This window comes from Protopterus annectens, chromosome 3.part0 (assembly GCF_019279795.1).
Source record: "Protopterus annectens isolate FY-2018-M chromosome 3.part0, PAN1.0, whole genome shotgun sequence".
NCBI classification, from domain to species: Eukaryota; Metazoa; Chordata; order Ceratodontiformes; family Protopteridae; genus Protopterus; species Protopterus annectens.
Genome location: NC_056731.1, coordinates 1881981992 through 1882007669, shown reverse-complemented (window position 1 = coordinate 1882007669; position 25678 = coordinate 1881981992). Strand labels below are relative to the sequence as shown.

The following is a 25678-nucleotide window of genomic DNA, read 5'->3' as shown; positions in this document are numbered from 1 at the left end:
CCAATACATTCTTCCTTTACTAAACCATCTGCCCTCTTCCTGTCACTACAGTACTTCCCTGTGTTTTTCACAAACACATCCACTTCCTGCTAACTTCTCACTTGCCTGAGCTGTTCGATAGTTATCCTCCTCCTGACTTACAATCCCTAAACCTGTCTTTGGAAGCAACAAAGTAGGGTTTGCAGTCTCACTATACATTTATGTCTATATCTAGCTCTATATATATATATATATATATATATATATATATATATATATATATATATATAGATAGATAGCTATATATATTTAGGGTTTGCAGTCTCACTATACATTTATGTCTATATCTAGCTCTATATATATATATATATATATAGATAGATAGCTATATATATTTATTTATATATATATATATATATATATATATATATATATATATATATATATTATATTTTTTCCAGTTTGATTACCAGGGAAGTCCACTGGGCCCAGAGAACCCATTTTCAGTGGAGTCCCTCATCAAATTCACTGAAGCTAGCTATGAAAACAGAATTGCAGCAGATAGTAAAGACAACCACAAGGCCTTCTATAGTTATATAAAGAATCTCCATGGCAATACCCAGATTTGCTCTCAGCTGCTGCACAATGGTACCTCCTATACTGAGCCAACAGACATAGCCAATATAGTGGCCGACAGATTCAGTGCCAACTTTACCTATCCCCCCCAGGACTAATCACAATACCAGTAGATTGCCAGGCCACCCAGTATTATTGCTGCACAGGTTAAAACAGCACTGTACAAGGCCAAGAATACAGCTTCCATGGGACCTGGCAATATCGCTGGCTGTGTTCTACATGAACTACAGAGTGAGCTGGCACCTCATCTGTGTGCCCTGTTCAGTCATAGCCTCACCTCAGGCTTTGTCCCTACTAAATGGCGCACTGCTACAGTCATCCCTCTCCACAAAGGAGGAGTGACTACAGACCCTGGGAACTATAGCCCCATTAGCCTGACAAGTCTGATATGCAAAACTATGGGATGCATCATCATGGACCTAATAAACAAGGATACAGGGAATCCCCAAACTCTGGATCCCACACAGTTTGGTTTTGTGAAGAGTAGATCATGCCTACTCAACTTGGTCAACTTCTTTGAGTCAGTCACCAGAGCTGTGTATGAAGGCAAGGTGGTTCATACAGCCTACCTTGATCTGGCCAAGGCATTTGATACCATTCCCCATTCAGGAATCATAGAAAAACTAACTAAGCTATGTATCAACCCCTATATTACTAGGTGGGTTGCAAACTGGCTCACAGATAGAACCCACAGTGTGAAAGTAGCGGACTCCAAGTCAGACTGCAGACCAGTCACGAGTGGAGTCCCACAGGGTTCGGTCCTGGGTCCTCTCCTGTTGGGTATCTACTTCTCTGAAGTCCAGGCCAACATAAAGGGTCTCTGGCTGACAAAGTTCACAGACGATTGCAAGTTGGAAGCTATTATTAACTCCCAAACTGATGGTGACATCCTACAGAAAGACCTCACTGAGACCAATGACTGGTGTCAGAACCATGGCCTTAAGCTCAATGCCAAAAAATGTGTCATCTTCCCCTTTGGAAAAATCCCAGTTCCCATGACTTACCACAGTGATGGTAGTCCAATGAATACAGAAAGTGTTATAACAGATCAAGGAACACAGGTTGAAAGCAGCCTCTCTTTTGACCACCACAATGCCACTATAGTCAGAAAGTCCTTCTATATGGCACATCTCATTACTAAGGGATCTGCATCCAGGAAGAAAGAGGTCACTGTCTCCCTCTACTCTTCCCTCATGAGGCCAATCATCGAGTACAATGCCCCATTTGGCATGTACCTCACTAGATACCTGCAACAACTGGAGAGGCCGCAAAAGTACCCCACAAGGAGGATCCTAGGCCTTAAACACTTCTCGCATATGGACAGACTCAAAAAACTCCAATTATTGTCGGTCTCATATCACTTACTTAGAGGTGATCTCTGCTTGACATACAAAGCCATGTCTGATCCAACTCTGTTAGAAATGCTACATCTAAAGAAATCCCAATCCCTCTGCACCACATGCTCCAGTGACCTCAACCTCATTACCACAATCAACAGAACGTGCTGGAGAGACAGGTTCATAACCCAGAGACTGCCCTTGCTATGGAAGAGACTTCCCAAACATGTCAAAACAGAGCACCTCACTGGTCATCTTCAAGAGAAACCTTGATGAGTGGATGGGAAATAGAAAATTCACCCTGGGGATCACTCCAGTGGTTCCACTCAACAGAGGCACTGGGAACTAAGGTCAGGTGGCATGATGTCAAGATAATTCTATGGGCTAGGTTTGTAAAGGCTCCAGGGCCATTAGCCCAGTACACACCTATGAACCTATGAAAAGTACAAGTACAAATGCTTATCAAATAATACAGAGCGTGAGCAATATTGCCCATAGTGGAAAAACATTGTGCAAAATCATTTTAACAAATTCACACAGTTGCAGAGTGTGAGAGATCATATGGGAATTACTAGGTAGGAAGAATGCAGTAACATATGCAAAAAGTTAAGTGTTTTTGTACCTCAACTTTCACCTGTCATTTTAGCTTTTTTAAATATTGTTGAGAATGAGATAAGAGTTTTGTATAATGCCAAAAGTAAACATAAAAGTAGGGATGTTAAATATAACTTATCTTTTAATGATTATAAATTGTTACAGCAAATCAAAAAAGACAAGAGTATTGTGATTAAGCAAGCAGACAAGGGAGGGGCAACAGTCTTTATGGATAAATCATGGTATATGAGTAAGCTTAAAGAGTTCTTGTCTGACACTAATACTTTTAAAGTAATAACATTTGCAGATGTGAAAAATCATATTTCTCAGGTGAATTTATTCTTATATGATATGCAATTGAACCAGGACATTACAATTGAATTATTCACTTATTTAACAGTAACATGTCCTAAAATTCCACAGATTTATGGTATCCCCAAGGTGCATAAATCCATGAGTGACCCACCACTAAGGCCTATCGTATCTGGTAAAGGATGGGTGACTGAGCCCATCTCTAGGTATTTACAAAAAGTGTTAGGAAAGTATTTACTGAAATGTGAAACAGTTTTAAAGGATACGGTGCATTTTTTAGAGAAACGTAGTGTGTGGTTTAATGGTGAAACTAGTTCTGATTATTTTTTAGTTACACTGGATATTGTGTCACTTTTTACGGTGATTCCAATAGAATATGGGATTGAGGCAATTAGAAGTTTTTTAACAATGCAATCCTCTCAACAAACACGTGAAATAGAGAATATTTGTCTCTTATTAGATTTGGTGTTGACAAAGAATGATTTTATTTTTGATGGTGTTCCCTACAAGCAGTTAACTGGGGTTCACTAGTTGGATTCAAGACGCTCTCCACAAGATGCTGGAATATTTTTCCTTTTATTTACTGATAGACTTGAAGTGCGTTCAGTATCATGCACTTTTCAGCAAGTGAATACTCAACTTCTTCAGAATGCAAAACAGTGGAGCCTTCCAAAAGGCTGCCTTTAATACATCAATCAATTAACACTAATTAGAACATTTAAAAGGTCTGTTTCACTAATTAAAACAAGCATAGTAAACTGCAACCTATAAAAACAGTATGTAAAGACTAAAACAACCACCAGGGCTAGTCAATACAAAACATGCTTGATTCTATATAATAACAATAAAATATTTAGAAGTTAGAATCCATCACAGTATAAGTAACAACACTGATGTGAAGGTGTAAACTGTGTTTGTTACTTTTTCATTGAGCTTTTAACCCAGAAAGTGGACCGGTTGTCGCAGCAGGTCAGCGCTACAACCCGCTTCCACGAAGAATTACAAGAGAGAGAGAACAGGACCTGTGGAAGTATCACGGGTACGCAGAGAGTACAGAACAGTGGAGTTAGGAGTAGTTCCTGTCAACCGGGAGGTAGTACCACTACAACAGGAAGTAACAACAGAAGCGAGCAGTGCCTGGATGAACAGCAACACGACCGTGGTATTGGTGAAACAACAGGAACTGGACACCAAGGGTCCGGAGCCATTCAAGCCCATAGAAACATCGGGGCGACTCCAGCTCTGGATGTATGGGTACACAGAGAATTTGTTTTTAACAACAGAGGAGCGTTACCTCACTTGGCAGACCGTGAGGAGGTAAGCCATGACTTAACAACTAGGCTGACTATTTTTGACAACAAACTTTTTAAAGTACGGAAGTTGCAACTGGAGGTTGCTTACTTCCGTGAATGTATCAAACTGAAAATAGTGCCAAAGGGACTGCGACAATGGCAATTCCCTGCAGGACTAGTGGAAGGTTCCTCCTTCCACAAGGCGTTGTTGCCACTGTTTGATAGACATGGGTTGGAACTGTTAGGGTTGCTTTGTGAACAATACCAACTTTTAATAGATGTTCTACTCAGAGAAATTGATGAACTGGACAATGGCATCAAAAATGACATTAATTATGGGAGATACCAGTTCGAATATGAGAGGTGCTTCTTGAGCATCGATGAACACCTGAGTAGATTGAATCTAACAAAAAACAAAAAAATCACTAGAGACCTTAATGATTATAGACTTGGTAAAGCATACCCAAAACCACCTGTGTATACCAACAGTAAGGCCTTAATCACGGGGGACCCAGGGGCAAATATAGATGTCGCTGGTGTTCTGGAGGGAGAACAAAGGTATCAAAATGGGGACCAATGGGATGAAGACATGGAGCTCAACAGTCAAGATACTAGAGCTGAGACCAGGAGAAGTGAAAGGATAGCGAACCAAAATCAAAATAAAAATAATAATAAAAACAAAAACAACAACATAGGTACTAATAACAACAATGGGGCCAACATGAACAGTAACAACCAGGGTGAAAATTTTCGACCAGGAGCCTCCCACATTCGTGGGCAGAACAACAACAAAAGGAGGGGAGCCAGGAGGAAGAGGTGGTAATTCCAACACAAAATGAGGACCCCCCGGAACTTTTTGATCAGGGCTGTAGGATACTATTGAATAAGAGTGGTGACTTTAAGGTGTTCAATTACACCCACTACAATATTAGTAGTGAGACGGTCGATCTTTTATCCAGGGGACATACTTTTGTACCTTCCTGCCACTTTGACCTGGCTAGTACTTTAATAGACTTGAAACTGTTCACGAGGAAACTCAACTTGCTACACCTTATGGGCAACGATTTAAACAGGAAGTCTCAATTTTATGTATCCAGCGTCTTTAACCCTCCATTACACCCCACGCTGGTAATCTTTGAGAGAGCAATGGAACTAGATTTGAGGAACTTGAAGAGACAAAATCCAAAACATGGTTACATTAACCACAACATATCAAAGGAAGAAAGAACTGAATTACAGTTCCTTAGGGAGGCCCCTGTCCGCTTAATGAAGCCGGACAAGGGGGGTGGCATTACCATCATGACTAGTGAAGACTACAGTGCAAGAATGTACCAAATTCTTAATGGTGAAGCTTATTCAAAATCATCCATCAGTGAGATGAATACAGCACATAACAGAATTAAAAGCTTCATAGAAGAGTTATACATTGAAGCACGTATTGATAGAGAAACATATAGTTACATGCAACAAACCACACCTAGAACACCTTTATTGTTTGGAATCCCCAAAATCCATAAGAACATTAATGATCCACCAATGAGACCCTTGGTGGACGGGAGAAACAGTATCACATATACCTGTGCCAAGGTTTTGGATAGTATTTTACAGAAATATGTGGTAATGGAAAAGCAAATCACTAAAGACTCCTGGTCTTTTAAGTTCTATTAATTCTTTGGGGTTCCACCCTAATTGCTTCTTTGTAACTATCGGCGTGAAAGACCTTTACTCTTCTATTCCCCACAATATAGCAGTAGATTGGGTACCAGCTATGTTAAGGTCACTGGGAGCAACTAGTGAAGAAAGTCAATTGGTAGGAGAGTTAATTGATGTGGTCCTGTCATACAATTTTATCAAATTTGAGAAGGAATTATACCATCAAAAATTGGGATAGCCATGGGTTCCCCAGGTGGGGAGCATAGCTAATTTAGTCATGGCATCTTGGGAGAGATCCTATTTACTAAATGAAGGAGACCACAATTCAAAGCTCCTCTTCTACACTCGATTCCTAGACGATATGTTTGTGATGTTTGATGGAACAAACACTGAGATCGAAGAGTTCATTAGGTACCTCAATAATTCTACGGACTTCCTTTCCTTCACATTTCACTTCAATAAGGATAGAATAGACTATTTAGATGTCGACCTTAGGAAAGATTATAATAAAAAAAACCTGGGTATCTAAGATACATCGGAAGGCGACATACTCTAATTCCTTCCTCCATTTTTCTAGCTGCCACCCTAAACATCAAAAGAAATCTGTTGTAAAAGGTCAGTTAGTAAGGGCAGCTAGAATGATAACGTATGATGAGGAATTTGTTAGTGAATGTGAAACCTTATTTCAGTTCTTTTTGAGGAGGGGTTACCCTCATGACTTCCTTACTGAGATTTTCGAGGAAGTTAAAACAAAAAAAACTTTGAAGGTATATGTACCACTGTTAAATGAGAGGTGTTCGACCCAGAGTGTTACAGTGGTTAATGAAGGGAGAGAAAGGAATGAGGTGAACTACATGGCTAGTTTTACTTGCACATTCAACCTAGATTCCAACGCTATCTTCAATATTATTCTAAAAAATTGGGACTTCCTGGCTAATGATGATGAATTGAGACACAAACTCCCAATTAAACCAAAGATAGTATACAAAAGGGGCAGCAACTTGAAAGAACTCCTCGAGAGTAGTAAACAGGGATTTTCAACTAGGAAAGGTATGACTAAATGTAACATGTGCAAGTACTGTAAGTTTATTGATGAAGGCTGTAATTTTGAAATAGGTGAGTGGAAGTTTAAAACAAATTATAAACTCAATTGCAACAGTAAACAGGTAGTGTACTTAGCCAAGTGTTGTCACTGCCCGGTCTTCTATATAGGGAAGACGGACAGAAGGTTAAACGAGAGGATCTACGAACACCTATACAGCATTAGGTGTAATAAACTGTCCAACGCTTTGGCAAGGCACGTTAACGAACATCCAGGACACGAGTTCAAATTCAGGGCCATTGACCAACAGGTCAGTGATGGAAGGGGTGGTCATGACTCACTTAAACTCGAAAGGAAAGAGCTCCTTTGGCAATTGAGGGTTAATTCTAACCAGAGACCTGGCATAAATGAAATGTGCTCAATTCAGTGTATACTGAGGTTAAAGAACTTAGAGAGGTAGTAAACTCACCCCCCACCCCTTGTCAAGCCTATTAATAGGTGGATGCTTTATATACATTTAGGCACTTACAAGACTAAATATCAGCACACATTACAACTTGTACATTTTGTATTGGATGCATAATTATGTGCAAACTAAGTAGGAAGTAGACCTATTTGCAGCAAGACACATTAATTCTTCTTTTTAAGTTTATTTTTATTTTCATTTTTAGTTGCATGGTACTTCCTATTATTATTATTGTGTGTTTTAACTTCTTAAAGTTGTTTCAAAAAAACCCTGCAATTTTTAGAACTTTCTAAAGTTGCTTAACCTCCAAACAGTAGAGATTTGTTGAAAAGGGGGATGGTTTTGTACATAGGGGATGACTTGTATTAATTTTGCACATTAATATTGAAAAAGTAACAAACACAGTTTACACCTTCACATCAGTGTTGTTACTTATACTGTGATGGATTCTAACTTCTAAATATTTTATTGTTATTATATAGAATCAAGCATGTTTTGTATTGACTAGCCCTGGTGGTTGTTTTAGTCTTTACATACTGTTTTTATAGGTTGCAGTTTACTATGCTTGTTTTAATTAGTGAAACAGCCCTTTTAAATGTTCTAATTAGTGTTAATTGATTGATGTATTAAAGGCAGCCTTTTGGAAGGCTCCACTGTTTTGCATTCTGAAGAAGTTGAGTATTCACTTGCTGAAAAGTGCATGATACTGAACGCACTTCAAGTCTATCAGTAAATAAAAGGAAAAATATTCCAGCATCTTGTGGAGAGCGTCTTGAATCCAACCAGTGAGTTTTTGGTTTCTTTTTCGTTCATCGGAAGTTAACTGGGGTTGCCATGGGGACGTCCGTGGCCAATACCTTTGCTAATTTAGTTTTATATGTATGGGAAAAACAATACATCTTAAATGAAAATAATGAATTTGCTCTTTACTTTGATTGTTACTGCAGATTTGTTGATGACTGTTTTTTGTTTGGAAAGGGACTTTGATTCAGTTAGAAAAATTTCTGTCCTATCTCAACACTACGACAAGTTTCCTTAAATTTAAGATGGATTTTTCTTTAGATACAATGGATTTTTTAGATATAAGGGTATATAGGAAACTTGGAAGGTTGGAAACAGAGGTGCATAGGAAGGATGTGCATGCAGCAAGATATTTAAATACTGCTAGCATGCATCCAGTACATATATATAGAGGCATTATAAAATCTCAGTTAATAAGAGTCAGTAGATTAACAACTGAGGAGGGTGTGTTTTTGGAGGAAACTGAGAAGATGAGGAAAGAGTTTATTGAGAATGGTTATTACCTTAGAGATGTAAATATGAGTTATGAAGAGGTTTTGCAAGGCAGAAGAGGTCCTTATAAACCAGTTTTTAGTTCCGTTTCTTTGACTCACTCAGGGTATATATTAGGGAATGAAGCTGATAAGGTAGTAAGCAAGCCTGTCATCAGGTTTACTACCACCTATAATGCCAATACAAATGATGTATGTAAAATAATTCAAAAGAATTGGGTAATTTTAATGTCTCAACCAGATTTAAAGGACATTTTAGGTCCAGTACCAAGGTTTGCCTTTAGGAATGGTCAGACGTTTAAGCAAATATTATGTTATAAGGATTTTCAAACTGAATCTGCTCCTTTATGTACTAAAGTGGGCACTTTTAAGTGCTATAATTGTGTCTGTTGCTCTGATATTAATGATAGTAATAATAGCTTCTGACATCCTACAACAGGTGAATGTTTTAAGTTTACTTGCAAAGCAGATTGTAGTACTACTAAGTTAGTTTATTTAGCTACCTGTATTTCATGTAACGCATTTTATGTAGGGAAAACATCCAGGAAGCTTAAAGGTAGAATAATAGAGCATAGGTCCGAAATAAGACGGAAGATTGAGACAAATGGTTTATTCAGACATTTACATGAATTTCAAACTCATGCTTTTAAATTCAGATGCATATGCACTGTACGAATGGGTATTAGGGGTGGTGACTTGGAAAATCTTTTGTTTACAGGCTGATAAATGGCCTGGCTTGAATGGAGCAGTAAGTCTCAAACCAGTTTTGATTAAGCGTCAGAGGGAGAATTTATGATGCTAACTTTGAGCTGCTACCTTTTTAAAAAGTTTTTAAAAAAAGTTTTTAAAAAAAGTTCTTATTTGATATGAATGATTTATCTATATGTAACTATATTTAATCTATATAAAATTGTTTTTTATTAATATAAGTAAAACTTCTTTAAGAATTTTGGGTGTGATGCATTTTAAATTATTTGCATAATTAATTTTGGTTTGTATCTGGTTGGCTGGCTTGATCATGTGTTTTTTCAGTGCTTCCTCTATTTAAATGCAACTTATGTAAGGTGATTTTATGTGCTGATGAAGGGTGTAGACCCGAAAGCTTCATTAAAATTGTTTGTTTGTGATTTCTTTAAGTGTAGCATGTCCAACAGCTCTGGGTTTGACAAGGCCTTGTATGTTAAGCAGAGATCGTAGACGATATGTGACAGAGTATAGCTGGAGTTTTTTAAGGCGGTTAGCATAAGGCATCTGCTTTAGGTTTGTGATTCTTTTAGTGAGGTACTTCTGTGGCCTTTCCAGTTGGTGTAGATGTCTTGAGAGGTACATACCACATGGGGAGTTGTGTTCTATAATGGGTCTAATGAGGGATGAGTATAGTGGGACAATGACCTCCTTTTTTCTGGATGAAAAGCCCTTAGTAATGAGGTGTGCCACATAAAAGGATTTCCAAATTGTTGTGGCGATGTGGTTACTGAAGGTGAGACCACTGTCCACCTGTGTCCCTAAGTCTCTTATCACACTTTTGGTGTTTAGTGCACTGCCACCTATGTGGTAATTCATCGGCACATGTTTTCTCCCAAAGGGGATAACTATACATTTATTGGCATTGAGCTTGAGCCTATGGCTTTGGCACCAATCATCTGTTTCTGTAAGTTCCTTTTGTAGAGTATCGACATCATTTGGGAATTCAATAATGGCTCCCAGTTTGCAGTCATCTGCGAACTTTGTTAGCCAGAGTCCCTTAGTGTTGGCCTGTACTTCAGAGAAGTAGATGCCAAACAAGAGAGGTCCTAGGACTGAACCCTGAGGTACTCTACTTGTCACTTGTCTGGAGCTGGATTTGGAGTCAGCTACTTTTACAGTGTGGGTTCTGTCAGTAGGCCAGTTGGCAACCCATCAAGTAACATAGGGATCAATGCCCAGCTTAGTAAGTTTATCTATGATTCCAGAGAGGGGAATGGGGTCAAAGTCCTTGGCGAGGTCCAGATAGGCAGTGTGGACTGCCTTACCCTCATCCACGGCTCTGGAGACTGATTCGAAGAAGTCAATCAGGTTCACGAGACAAGCTCGGCCCTTCACAAACCCAAACTGGGTGGGGTCCAGTGTTTTAAGGTTGTTAATGTCTTTGTTTATAAGTTCCATGATAATACGTTCCATGGCCTTGCAGATCAGGCTCGTCAGACTGATGGGGCGATAGTTCCTGGGATCCAAGGTGGATCCCCCCTTGTGGAGTGGGATAACTGTAGCTGTGCGCCACTCACTGGGCATGAAGCCTGAGGTGGAGGGTATGATTAAACATGACACTTAGGTCAGGTGCCAGTTCATTTTGTAGTTCATGTAGTACACAGCCCAGGACGTCATCTGGTCCCATGGATGCTGTATTCTTAGCTTTGGAGAGTGCGTTTTGTACCTGTGTGGCTGTTATTACCGGAATTTGGCAATCTTCCAGTACTGAGATGGGCCATTTAGGGGGTAAGAGGGGGTGAAGTTGGCACTGAATCGATCTGCCAGGATATTGGCAATATCCTTGGGATCAGTATATTTAATGCCATTCTGTTGTAGCTCAGAGCAGATCTGAGCATTGCTATTTAGATTCTTGACATAGTTGTACAATGCCTTGTGGTTGACTTTGGAATCTTTGGCAATTTTATTTTCCTAACTAGCTTTGGAGGATTTTATGAGGGATCTCAGCTTCTTACTGAGGCTGGTAACGGAGTTTTTCGCATCCTGGGATTTTACTCTTTTCTGCAACAGTTTCTTCCTTTTGTTGTAAAGTTTGTTTATGGCAGGGGACGACCAGATTGGCTTCCTTTTTTGGAGGAGAGCATCTTGGTTCTATTTGGGATGGCGCGACTCATGCATGAGTGGATGTGCTCATTAGTGCCTTAGTGTAGGACTCAGCAGTCGAACTTTCAGTTCCCGTCTGCATGGGTGTCATGAAGTTTGTAACTTCTGACTTGAGTAGCATGAAGTTGGCTTTGGAGAAGTCTTTTATGGAGGTTTCCTTACTGGGGGGTGGGGGTGGGATGTGGATGTTATGGGTGATTAACTTATGGTTTGACCTGACCAACGAGGGGGTGACCATAGGTGTGGAGCATCGATTTCCCATGTTGGTAATGACCAGGTCTAGGATATTGAAGCCCCTGGTGGGACTATGGATTAGTTGATCCAGGTCATTGGAATTTATGAATTCCAAGAACCGTTGGGCAAAGGTGTTGGTACACGAGTAGTTTTCCCAGTTAATTGCAGGGTAGTTGAAATCACCCAGTATTCGGGTGTTTGGTTGTATATTAATATTTTCCAGTATGTTTAGAAAGGTGTAGTGAGAATCTTGGGGCATGGTGGGGGATCTGTAGCAAGCTACAATTTGGAATGCAGTCCTACCTAGTGTTAGTTGCACCTGGACAATTTCAGACACATTGTGTTGGGCAACTAACCTGGTGGTGTGAATATCCTTGGTGAATATGGACACTTTTCTACCTTTAACGTTTCGATCCTGGTTTGGTGGCCGAAAAGTGTGGTAAGGGTTGTAGCCTGGTATTGCAGGGGTGCACTCTGGAGCCTTGAACCAGGATTCAGTTACTGCACAGATATCGATGTTCTCCATCTTTCAAGAGAGTGCATTTTGAGGTTTAGACTTCTAGCATTGAGTAGCATTACCTTCAGATTTTGTATGCTTGTACCTGTTACGGTGGTGGTTTTGTCCTTTGAACTTTGCCTAAAAAAGGCACTATAGGGGTGGCAAGAGTCTTTGCCAGTAACCTGAATCCCAGGGGCGACAGGTGCAGACCATCTCTGGCAAAGCATCGTGGTCTGTCGATCATGTCATCCTAGGCAGACAAATACTGGATCCCCTTTGAATGACACCAGAAGCTTAGCCAATTGTTGAAGTCAATCATTTTGTCCTTATATTGTGGTATCATTCTGGGCAAAGGCAGGATGCTACTCAGGGCTAGGGTCATACCTGCTTGGGCCACATGATCCGAGAGTTCTTCCATGTCTCTTTTCATGTAGCCCAGGGAGGTACGTCTCAAGTCATTCAATCAAACATAGACAATGACAGAGTCATATTTGTACTTGCTGTGGAGTGACTTGAGTGCATGAGTTATGTGGTGGATCCTGGCACCCAACAGGCAGCTCACTGTAATTTTCTCCTTCTTCAGCCTGGTGAGTGGGACATCAGTATGCCTGACTATAGAGTCAGCTATGACTAAAGTGTTTCTAAGAATGAGAGTAGAGCTGTTTTGGTGCTATGTCCTAGTCGGAAGGCATATTGGGTAGGGGTAAGAAGTTGTTTTTTAGTCATAAAAGGCATAAGTTGGAGGTGGATGCATTTTTCTAGGATTTTGGAGATTGGAGGGAGAAGATCCACAAGGCAGAAGTTTGAAATGTTAGTGCTTTTGTCTCTCTTGTGGAGAGGAAGAATAAAGACAGAACGCCAGAGTTTAGGGACATAGGATTCGTTTATGGATCTATTAATTAGGATACTAATTGGGAGAGCTATACCATCGGCAGCAGACTTGAGAAAGGAAGAGGGGATGTTGTCAGGTGCATTGGAGCAGGTTTTATGTTTGGATAGAAGTCTTTTTATGTAGTTAGTGGAGACCAGTTTAAGCTCAAACACAGCGGGGAAATTATTTGGGGACTTGGATGAGGTGGAATGTAGGAGAGATATATATATGGGTCCCCTTAATAACACTGAAATTTCATAACATTGAATTTTATAGCACTGAGACCACAGCATCTAAATCGCAAAACACTTAAAACCCAAAACATTGAAAACCCAAAACATTGAAAACTCATAACACTGAAAGTGTGCTTCAGAACACTGAAAACTACAATGCATACAAAAATAATATACTCTCCACCTACACCACCTCCTAACAAACACACTTTCTACTACGTTTCTGTCTGCACCCCCATGTGGGGGGGGGGTCTGCCCCCACCACCCCCCATAAATTAAATGTACCAACTCCAAGATCGCACTACAGTGGAAAAAAGTTAATTTCCTAACCTCACACCGAGGTTAGGAAATTAACTTTTTCCACTGTAGTGCAATCTTGGAGTTGGTATATTTAATTTATGGGGGTTGGGGGGGTGCAGGGGGGCTTGCCCCCCTGCAGACACTTAGTAGAATGTGTGTTTGTTAGTTAGGTGGTGATATTATTTACTTGTGCAATGTAGTTTTCAATGTTATGAAGCACACTTTCAATGTTCTGAGTTTTCAATGTTTTGGGTTTTCAGTGTTTTGAATTTTCAGTGTTTTGAATTTTCGATGTTATGGTCTCACTGTTATGAAATTCAACGTGATGAAATTTCAATATTATGAAGGGGACCCATAGATATATATATATATATATATATAAATATATATATATGGGTTCCATTCAGAAGCTCGAAATACTGACATCTCGAATTTCAGTATATCGAGCCCAAGAAGCCAAATCCACATAATAGCGAATGTTTAGAAGCGCAAAATTCAAAACCTCGAATACTGGAGGTTTTGAATTTCACGCTTCTAAAGTTCCGCTATGGTTATGTATTCAGGTAAGTGTGTGTTAAGGGGTTTGGGTAGGGGCTGTGGTGTGTGTCAGTGTGTTTTGTTGCTGTGATGTGTTGTGTGTGTGCGAAGAGAAAATAGCTTGTGTGGTGGTGTTTTGTGTGTGATTGTATGTAGTGCAACCTCGGAGTGAGAATATTTAAGTAGGGGGGTGTGGGTTGCATGTAGTAGAGTGATTGTGTGCGTTTGTGTGGTGGATGGTGTATGTGTGTGTGTGTGTGTGTGTGTGTGTGTGTGTGTGTGTGTGTGTGTGTAGTAAAACCGCAAAATTCAAAACGTCCGGTATTCGAGGTTTTGAATTATGCGATTTTTAGTTTTCGTTGTTTTGTGGATTCCACTTCTTGGGCTCGAGATATTGAAATTCGAGATTTCAGTATTTCGAGCTTCTGAAGTGAATCCATATATATATAAATATATATATATATATATATATATATATATATATATATATATATATATATATAGATATATACACACACACACACACACACACACACACACACACACACACACACACACACACACACACACACACACACACGTACATACATTCTTACTCACATAACACTCCTAACTAATGTCTAACCCCTGCCATAAAATACTTGAACCTAAGTTTGGGATCTGAAAAGTAGGGTTCGCACTTTTACTTCTGTAAACAGCTCTAGTAGCAACTGAGCTGGGCTTCTCTTTTCTCTCTTATAGTCTTATCCCAGCTTAGATGGCAGCAAAGTAGGGTATAAACCTTGCTCCTCCTCAGCTTCTGATAATGTTTTCTCAGCTTACGTGGCAGCTAAGCAAGGCATAAGCCTTTCTCCTCCTCAGACTAAGTGGTAGCTAGGCTGTCTTCTTTTTCATTGCCTCATCTTCCTCTTCTACTGGGTTGTACCCTCAGCCACACTACATTGCTGCTATAACCTACATACAGTTTAGGAAGTTTAATACTCCAGCTTATTTTTTTTTACCTCTTACATCTCTCAAATCATTATATAGTCATCATGCTTAAATACAAAACAATGCTAAAGTCTATTCCTATTATTGCTTCCAATTGCTTTTCTTTATTTCTTTGATAGCATGACTCAAGGCTGATGTACAATACACCACTCAACATTAAGACAGCATCCATACCTTAACCAAAAGATTTTACTATTGCTCTAATTTACATATCAAAAACATACTTTATACAGTCATCAATGGCTTTTCAACACTAAGGATTACCCCTTAGAATATACTACAGTTTGGCATGCCAAAGATTTGCACCTGAAGAAGAAATTATATCAGTCCAACGGCAAGGGTAAACTGTGGACCTCATAACAGCTGACAGGTTGATAGAATAATATTTCATGAAAACATATCTTTTGGTTCTATCCACACTTAGAATATGATAATCAGTCTCTGGTAACCTGCTTTTCACTCTGGGAAACATTTTGGCGTCAGGAATGCCTCACAAACAGCTCTATACAAACTCTTTGTCATGCATATAGAAGAAAATATCACAAGGGCTAGAGACCCTCAAGAAAACTCTGCTTTTTCCTCATGTGACTGTGTCTACTGAAATTCACTAATGAATCTTTCCAAACTATGAAAGCTGAGTTAAAGGAAATCCTCAATCAAGAACCTGTAAACTGTAGATAAATATCTACCTTTCGCTGATATCCCTACATTCAGTTTTACATTATTTTGCATTAATGGAGTTTTTTCTTCCACCTTGTCAGTCTGCTGTAACTGTGACTGTATATAATGCATCATATTCTGACAGTAACAGAGGTTTGTTGATAGTAACTCATAGATTTCTTTTTAAATCATGAAAGGTAAACATCACTCTCTAGTATAGTTAGCCTAATTCCCACATTTCTTTTTGATCTCCGTAATTTTATCTAGATAATGTTTAGTACTGAGAAACCTTTTACTTTTCAAAACAGTCATCCAAAAAGGTCTTCCATACTACAATGCTCTGCAACATTTAAATATAGCCATTTCTTGACCAGTCTATATGTAGTTTAGGTGAAAATATATTTCCTCTTAAATCGATGTGCCCCTCCATTAAGGACTCCTATAATCTGCCGTATCCACCGGACTCAAACTATTCTTTCCAATCAACTTCTGCTTCCAGTGAACTCAGAGGAGCTCTTGAATTAGACAAGTGTATACATAATTCTTTTAATGTAACAAAGCCCTTCCCTACACTCATGAACATTAATACTTAATTAGCCAAAAACACCCTGAATACAGCAGGAAAGAGTCGATATTTTACTTTTCATCTTTTACATTCCATGTTGTTGTTGTTGTCTTTCGGCTTTTCCCGGTTAGGGGTCGCCACAGCGCAACTCCGGTCCGCTAATGATTGGCAGTAGATTTTCACAAACACCGAGGTGCCAGATCGACGTTCAACCTTCAACGAAGGCGCGCCCATTTACGCATGTCTTTTGAACACCCACCCAACCGCGGGGAAGACATGCAGACTCCATACAGAAGGCACTCTCAGCACTCCAGCCGAGAATCGAACGGGAGAACCTCTTGCTGTGAGGCAACACCGCTACCGCTGCACCACTGTTGAAACATGGGCTTCGATTAATCATGATCTACATACACATATCATGTAGTCATAATAATTACATTTCTTGGATGCCCCAACTGCCACAAAAACTTGTTGTTCTTCAAATCATGTCACAAAATTAACTGGAATTATTCTAGATCTCCACATTTTTATTTTCATTTACTGTCAATGTAAATAAATCACTTTCTCAATGCACAATACAAGTCTTAGTAAAATCTGTAGGCTGCCTCATCTTACTTTTAACATAGCTCACCCAATCTCAAAATTTCCCTACAGGTTTCATCTTCTACAAAAAACATCTACTATCCCACACAGTCCGTCTGTCTAAGTCTATCTTGAATTTTGGAATCTGCTGCTTAAGGGGTGCCATAGTGAACTGCTAACTGTGGAAAAAAAATACCTTCAGTTTCTGCTACTTGAGGATGTGTGCACACCTTTTGTCCATTATCTTCAGTGTCTGCTACATTACAATGTTGCGCAGCGTCTGCTACTTCAGGATATTGTACTCAGCTTCTGTCCATTATCTTCAGCGTCTGCTACTTGAGGATGTTGCGCACACCTTCTGTCTATTACCTTCAGCGTCTGCTACTTGAGGATGTTGCGCACACCTTCTGTCCGTTACCTTCAGCTTCTGCTGCTTGAGGATGTTGCGCACACCTTCTGTCCGTTACCTTCAGCTTCTGCTACTTGAGGATGTGTGCACACCTTTTGTCCATTATCTTCAGCGTCTGCTACATGAGAATGTTGCGCACACCTTCTGTTCATTCCCTTCAGCGTCTGCTACTTCAGGATGTTGTGCTCAGCTTCTGTCCATTATCTTCAGCGTCTGCTACTTGAGAATGCTGCGCACACCTTCTGTCCGTTACCTTCAGCTTCTGCTGCTTGAGGATGTTGCGCACACCTTTTGTCCATTAACATCTTGTTATCACTTTGTTAGCATTAACTTGAATTTACTTTTTAGTATCTTATCCATATTCTAGCAGTTGAGACTGCACATCTCTCTCCAATGAAATAACTACTTCCTCCTCTAGGTGCACATTTTCAACATTATCTTCCAATTCATCTGTCATTAATCAACAGAAGACACTTTCTTCCTTTATTTCTTACAAACTAACCTCATGTGTCAGAGTTTAACTTAAAATATACTACTTCGAAAGCATAATATATGGCATGACACAGGGGAAAAATAACTGCATGACTTCCTAGGTCATCACTTATAACACACTTCTAGAAAGGGGCAGCTTGTCTGTCCAGTTGGACAATCTCAATAAACAAATACAATAAATAAACAAATGCACAATATATACTTTAATACCACCATTGAATGTTTTTCCTGTATTCCCTTGGGAAATGTTTAGATCTGTTACTTAGTCCACGGTTAAGTAAAGGTCCACTCTTCTGAAATGTTTTCATTAGCCATTATCTGTTCTTCATAATAGCTCACTGTATATAATGCTACTTGTTATATTACTAACATACTAGTTTTCTCAGTCTTCTTCAGCTATATTTATAGCTGGTCTTCTTCAGCTTTAACAACTGTTTCTCTCACTGCCTGCTCTGTCAATTGCTAACATACTCTACATGTCAGTTGGCATGTATGACACACTGTCGCAAAAGCTGTATTATGCAAATTCTGTTTATTGCAAACTTTTGGGCCTGATTGTAAAAGACTTGCTCTCAACGTAACTGACGTACTCCATAGTAAGTCTGGTTTACAGATAGGCCTTACACAGAGTAAGTCACTTACTTCAAGAGAAAATATTTTGGAATTTAGCCATTTGTTCTTAAATGGCAATATACCGCACATCTCTCATCTAGACAGACCTCTAGTGTAAGCTTGAATACCTGGTTACCAGAGCAGAAAAACAAAGGGAAACGTGAATCGCCATCTCCATGTTGACAAGAACACAGAAGAAACAGGTTGCCCAGATACTTCATTAAATGCCATACAAAGAAATGTGTAGTTTAAAGTTTTATACCTTTAAAGCAACCAAGAAGACAGCAGAAGGGGTGTGGCAGAGACAAATATTTCATAAGATGAATGGGAGGGGCCAGAAAAACAGACTTCCACCTAAGGAAAAGCACGGATATGCAATAATCTCGCAGTGTTGATAAATTAAAAAGATGAGCGTTACAACTGCTTTTCTGAAAGATCAGCAGATGCTACAAAGAAACTGGTATTAGTTAAAATGATGCAAAATATACACCCTTCAAGTATTGAACATGCATTTGGGTAAATTAATTCATTAAAAAAAAGTGTAGTCTCAGACAAGAATAGAAACTGAAAAAAAACATTTGTGCCAACCATGAGAATGAACTGATCTTATTTTGTCAAGAAACTCACTCTATTTTCAAGCACCTCACATTTTAAAATGCATTCCATTCACAGGAACAATACTGAAGATTTCAAGTATGGTTATACTTACCTACAGAAATCATGGTTTCATAATTTTGCACCATCACTTCTCTATAAAGCTCCTTCTGCTGTTTGCTCAACATTTTACACTCTTCTTCTGAAAAAGTGACGGCAACATCTTCAAAGGTTTCTGGTACCTGAAAATAAAATAAAAGACAATGAACACTACTTTGATTTTAATGAACACAGTAAGACAACTACACTATAATTGTTCATATTCAAAAATTATTGCAAGCTGCAGTTTGACATAAAAGGATGAATTTATAAGATTCTCCCTTTTATCCAAATGCATTATGATGGGGGTGGGTTAACAAGTACAACATTAGTGTGTGTGTGTGTGTGTGTGTGTGTGTGTGTGTGTGTGTGTGTGTGTGTGTGTGTGTGTGTGTGTGTGTGTGTCTGTAGGGTGACACAGTGGTGCAGCAGTTGTTGCCTTACAGCAAGAGGTTCTCCAGTTCGATTCTTGGCTGGGGTGCCTTATGTGCGGAGCCTGCATGTCCTCCCGGTGTTAGTGTGGGATTCCTGAGGGTGATCTGATTTCTTCCCACATTCCAAACACATGCAGCAGGTGGACTGGACACACTAAACTGGCCCTAGGTGTGAATGTGTGTGCAAGTCTGTAGTATGGATGAACTACTGCGGTAGGGCTAGCTACCCGGCAGTGTAAACCTTGGCTCTAGATGATTGCTATTGTTGAAGTGAAGTGCAAAAATGGGAGAAAGGGTTGAGGATGGATGGATATATGTATTATGTTATATGTAACCTTGGGCTGTGTGTGATTGTTACTAGTGAAGTAACACCCCAACCCTATGTGCAAAAATGGGAAAAAGAGGTTGTGGATGGATACGGATATCTATATACCTATATCTTTATCTATCTATCTATCTATCTATCTATCTATATATATGTAAATGTATATATACGTCCCCGGTAATCAAACTGCAAATAAATATATATATATATATATATATATATATATATATATATATATATATATACACACACACACATATTTACACATACACGCTCACACACACACACACACACACACACACACACATATGAAAATTATCACCAAGAGGAGACATGCTAGATAGAAATACTTAATAGAAACTGGAGCACAATGTGACCACATACGGCCAGCAGTACTTTCCAAAAAAATACAAACTTCACACTTCAGATAGATAGCAGTCTAATAATTACTGTATCCAAATACTTCTTCAAATGTGAACTCAAGTACGAGCCAAGTGACCTTGACCTGCCCCTAATACTTCCTCTGAAATGCATCATTATCTGCGTATTCAGATTCATTCAGAAGAGACAATTCTCACTACTAGCTGTACAGGTACAGCTTCTGACCTGATGAGAGGCGACTGAGAAAAAGGCAGTCCTCCTGGCAGAACTACTGAACCGTATCTACTGCTGATACCATAGCATGAGGAAGTGGCCAAGAATATTGTGCGTTTCCCTTAACTTCAAATTAATTGAAAGAGGTACAGCTTTCACATACTCATGTCCAAATTAAGGATCCAGATTATGTACCGAGACCCACTCTTTAACATCCTCATTTTATTTTTTATTTATTTATTTTTTTGGGAGGTTGCTGCCAGTCTCAGCTGAGCAGACCTTAATTTGATTTGTTTTTCCATCACCTAAGTCTACGTACTATTCCTGCAGCAATCTTTCAGTGCTTCATACACGCATAGGTTAGACTGTCTGTGTTTTTCTCTGTTTGTGTGACATTTGTGTGTTTTATATTCCTCAGGCCCACAGACCACAATCTGCTTCTCACAATTTTTCATACCATACTGTGTGATTCAGAAGTTACCTAACTAGGCCTCCAATGGATAAATATGACTTTGTCTTTCTATTGAAAAAGGTAATTTCTAATATGTTACAAAACTGTCTTTGTCAGGGATAGCTTCTACCTTAACTTGTTACATTCCAGTAGTTGGGGAAATGCATTCTACTGGCTCCCTGTGTGAGTGTAAACAGGTTGGGTGCATGAAGAAATGTCCCTTGACTGCACTAAGGGGACACCACTGAAATGCAGCCAGTGTAAAAGGCTACTGTTGGAAAGCAGACTGCAGCAGTGTTGTGGCATAGAGGTGCAACATTATCGACACCAGTGCCCATAAGGCGAGGATCATGAAAGCTTCCAGCAATATTAGGGGTGTCTGGGAGCAGGAAGGGTCACACAGCACAGATAAGGGGTGATGAAGGATAAGCTGCATCAGGGGAACTGATAGAGTCTGGGAGTGCAGGGGGGGGGGGGCTGGTGGCAATGAATGACATATGGAGAGGGGAAGTTCAGAACTGAAAAAAAAGTGCCTTCATTGTTGACTATTTTTACTGGAACATCATGTGTGCATATCACTTTGTCACACTCACAGTGCAGTAAGGCTGGAACTAACTTTAAGAGGAGTTCTGCAGTTTTATTTCATTTTCAGCAGGGAATTATGTGTGGTTATGTTTCATCTAAGTCACTGCTGTGCAATCACTGCAATGAAGTTTTTTTTTACTAATAAAAAATGGGCAAATGTGAGAATTAGCGTCAGGTTGTGAGTGTTAGTGTATCAACAGATTATAGGTTAATGCTAGTATATTGTCCTTATGTCCAATACTAAGAAGGAGCACAGCAGGGCAGATGACAACCACCTGTCTTTTCTGTGTTTTGACAGTTGTTCTGGTATGGGTGAAACTCAATTCAGAAATTATCAATTTGTGAATTAAAGCACTGCTTAATGTAGCAATAGCAGCATGTACTGTTGGTTAGAAATACTATTTACTGAAGATTTTACTTTATGGACTGCATAAAAAGAAAGTCCAGACTGTGGATGGTACACTGGAGACAGTATTTTCTTTTTACCGAGCTTGCACTGTGGCATCAGCACACCTTTCAATCCTATTGTGGAGCTCACTTCTTTACATCTGCTGAGTTAGTATTTACTGCTGTTGATTGGGCACTCAGACCAAAGTTCCCTGCAGTCCAGTCCACTGAATAATTTGGCTCTTTTACCTGTGTGGTTGATATATGCAAACTCTTCTTCCATTTCACATCACTGACTACCCCAGTCACTGACTAACCCAGTCAGGACAGATCTGTAATTTTCTGTCTTCCCACTGTCAGAAATCAATAGTTGATCAACACACTGCCAGACAAGAAATTATCTGTATTTTGACTACTGCTAGCAGTTTTGTAGCAAGTAATCTGTCCAACTCCTCCATGCAGCTGAAATCAGACATGCAGGTGGGTTTTCACTTTTAAAGATAATAATCTTTCCCAGACAGGTGTAATGTGCAGATTTAGGTTCAGGATCATGATGAATCATTCTTATTTGTATACTTGTCTTGGTATGCTCAGTGCTTCCTCCTCAGCCTCAGCTGTTTCAGTCCACTAAAAATTAAAAGCCATGTTTTAAAAAGAAAAGATGTTTAAAACTGTCTACTGTGAAACAGAATCATAAATGGCTACATTACGACTGAGATTCATTGACAGCTTTTACAATATACAGTACAAAACATAGCTGGCAGTGGCCATATGCAAGGAAGTGGGTAATCCAAAGATATCAGCTGCACAATAATCAAGCCTGTGCTACATGCAGGATGTTCAGGTAAGCACATAGTGACATGTGAATGAGCAACGCCAGGTAAAAGCGCAAAAAGAAATACATGGATGAGAGGCCAACATGACAGAGCGCTTCAGGGATGCTAGCAGTCATAATACATCACATAACTGCAATGCATTCATGTATAGAGGCTTCATCACAAATGGTCTCAGCAGCACTATCTTCTCATGGCACCGATACTCCAGATCACAGAGCAGATGACCCACGCTTGTCGGCTCCATGGTACACCTAGATCACTAACCTGCACATCAACTGATTGAGTCCTAGTCAGAGTGAAGCACTCGTATTTGGGACAGTACACGAAACATGGTGACAATCAGACTCCCCACTGTCTCACGTACAGTGGGTATGCCCTCACCACAGGTAGTACACATACCAGATGCAGCAGCTGGTGGAGACACAAGAGGAAACCATGTGGGATGCTCACCTACAAGTGGTATGTTAGGCTCTGATAAGGCCATGCAGTCAGCAGCAGCAACCTTTACAGGGGTCACTGTAGCTGTTGATGTGGGTGTTCTGTCCACTCCAGAGTAGTGTAGACAAATCAGACCATGTTCATTGCATGTCGCCATCATCTCCAGCCACAGCAGCTCTGACAATATCATCACTTTGTTGCCATACTGTGCTGTAGCCCTACAAGTGGTACCTGCTATTGCATGAAAAACACCAGTGAGAGCCCATACAATTATGGCTGTACACTCATCTTGCAGCATACACAATGTGACAAATGGTAAATACTTGTATACAATGCTCTGTGACATATACCTTGCTGGGCAGGATACTGCACTTGTGGAGTGAAGGTTTGTACAGGACTGAGGTGCAGATTGCCAACAACTATGTCCACTATAAAACAGCAAGCCACTGCCCTCAATAAACACATTCATGCATTCGTACATGTCATACTACAGTGGTAATATAATATTCTCAATACTAACCTGCTGAATTGCCTACAGACACAGGAGTAGTAGGCACCAGGTCTGCACCCACATTCATAACACCACCTGGTATGAAGGTCCAGTATTCCTGCACAGTAAGTGAGTGAGACCAAAATCTCCTCAACTTCCAACAATGACATCAGTGGTGGTGGTGGTGGTGGTCCTCCACACTATGACGTGTAAAGCCTTCTCCTTTGCATGAGGCACCATATATGCAATCCTCTTTCATACCTTTTGTAGGGATCTACTACAGCCTCGTATGATATTCAAATCCCACATTATGCCCTGCTACGGCTTCACTACCTCTGGCTGCTAGGCACATGCCACATACGAGGAGGGCCTGCAGCAGCACATGATTCCTCTGCCTATAAGCTCCTCCAGACACTGCCTCTCCAGGATGCCTATACCCATACCTTTGCATGTGCAGACAAAACATGTCAATGAGTGAGTGTGTGTGTCAGCTACATCATGCAAGTGTTACTGTCTGCAGCCACCCCTCACTGTAACCACCTGGATAATACCTGTAGTTACCGCTCTGCCACTACAATGCCTGGTATTGTAACAATGCAAATAAGCAGGGCCATGTTCCCCTCTATACATGCCACAACATCATGTATATCTTATGGCCACTGCAAACATACACAACTGGATTTTGCACTGTGCGATGGTCCTGCATGCAGCATGTGTGGAGATCCAGGTACCTTAATACCTACATGTTTTTGCATAAGTATGTGTTGTGTTACTGCCAATGCGTGTGCCATATGCGAGCTGAAATACCCATTATGTGGGCTACCCTTGCATATGTGTTAGTCGCACATGGAACTGCATACTGATCCCCATATTCTGACAGGCACCCCAGCACTGCAGGAATGCAACAGCTAAATTAGCACCCCATTTTTCCTTCATTCTCTGTCTAATGCTCCATGCCCACATCACCTGCACAGTATTTCTAATAAGTTCCTTTAATACATTTCAGTGCAGCCTTGTTTAAGAAGGAATAATCTCTTTATACTGCACTAACACAGGCAACACAGTGTAGCAGGGATGCTAATGAGGCCAGATAGCACCAATGTCTGTGAATTGCTCATTTGGTGCACTGGTCTAACCATTAACTACTAGAGCAAGCATGCACATACAGCTCAAACCAAGATATGTGGATTTTTAAGTACAGCCGTCATGTATAACTCCACATGTCATTGTAGCACTATGTTGCAAAACACACAATTCATTTTTACAATGTGTGTTCATGGGCTGGAAGTTTTCCATATTGCTCTTGAAGCAAACCCACTGATGATCATAGCTGTTTCCACCACTGTGATTAACAGGGTTCCTAAATGGTGTTCCAGTGAGAGTAGGATTTTCTTGTTCTTCATGTACAGGGATTTTAAGCAGTGCCAGCTGGGGTGGTAGGATGTCTGTTGTCGATGCCTGTTCTGACCTAGCACATGTGCTGTATGATGTTATGGACATCAGCCATACAGGTGAGTAAGGTAGGTATTACTATGATGACCTGAGATGGCTCCACCCTGACCTGCTTTGCCAATGGGAGGCAGTGCTTCAAGAGATGCAAACAGAGATGTAGTGAAGTTTGTTTTTTATTTGTTTGGCTGTTGTCTACCTATGCCGAACTATATTCCTTTTTTTTTTTTATTTTTTACAGCTACAGATGAGCGTCATTTAAATATGGTCAGCTGCCTGAGAAAGCAGAAGAACCTCCAGGTCATGGCAGATGAATATGTTGTGCAGTCTTTCACAGTGCAACTGTACTGCTGTTCGAGTCATATCAGTGTCTTCTCATTTACTTCCCACTGCATCTACAATAGGCTGGTCCACTTGAAGCAGGGTACAGACGTAAAGCAATGTTCACCAACCAGCTCTATTTGGTCATTGGGGCCCTATGTGTTTACCTCTCCGAAGGGGTTAGGGAGGGTGAAGGCTCCTATATTGGAGGTTATCTGAGAAGGTTTAGTGGTGGTGA

The 25678-nt window shown here is 40.1% G+C and overlaps 1 protein-coding gene across 2 annotated transcripts in view; it reads right to left on the bottom strand.

The window, feature by feature from the left end:
• The window catches only part of LOC122797152, a 457322-nt gene that overhangs the window by 333623 nt on the left and 98021 nt on the right, over window positions 1-25678 (bottom strand). For both annotated transcript variants that reach the window (XM_044065959.1, XM_044065960.1), the window contains exon 2: window positions 19147-19273. In XM_044065959.1, the coding sequence (XP_043921894.1) occupies window positions 19147-19273 (127 nt within the window). The remainder of the gene's footprint in view (window positions 1-19146; window positions 19274-25678) is intronic.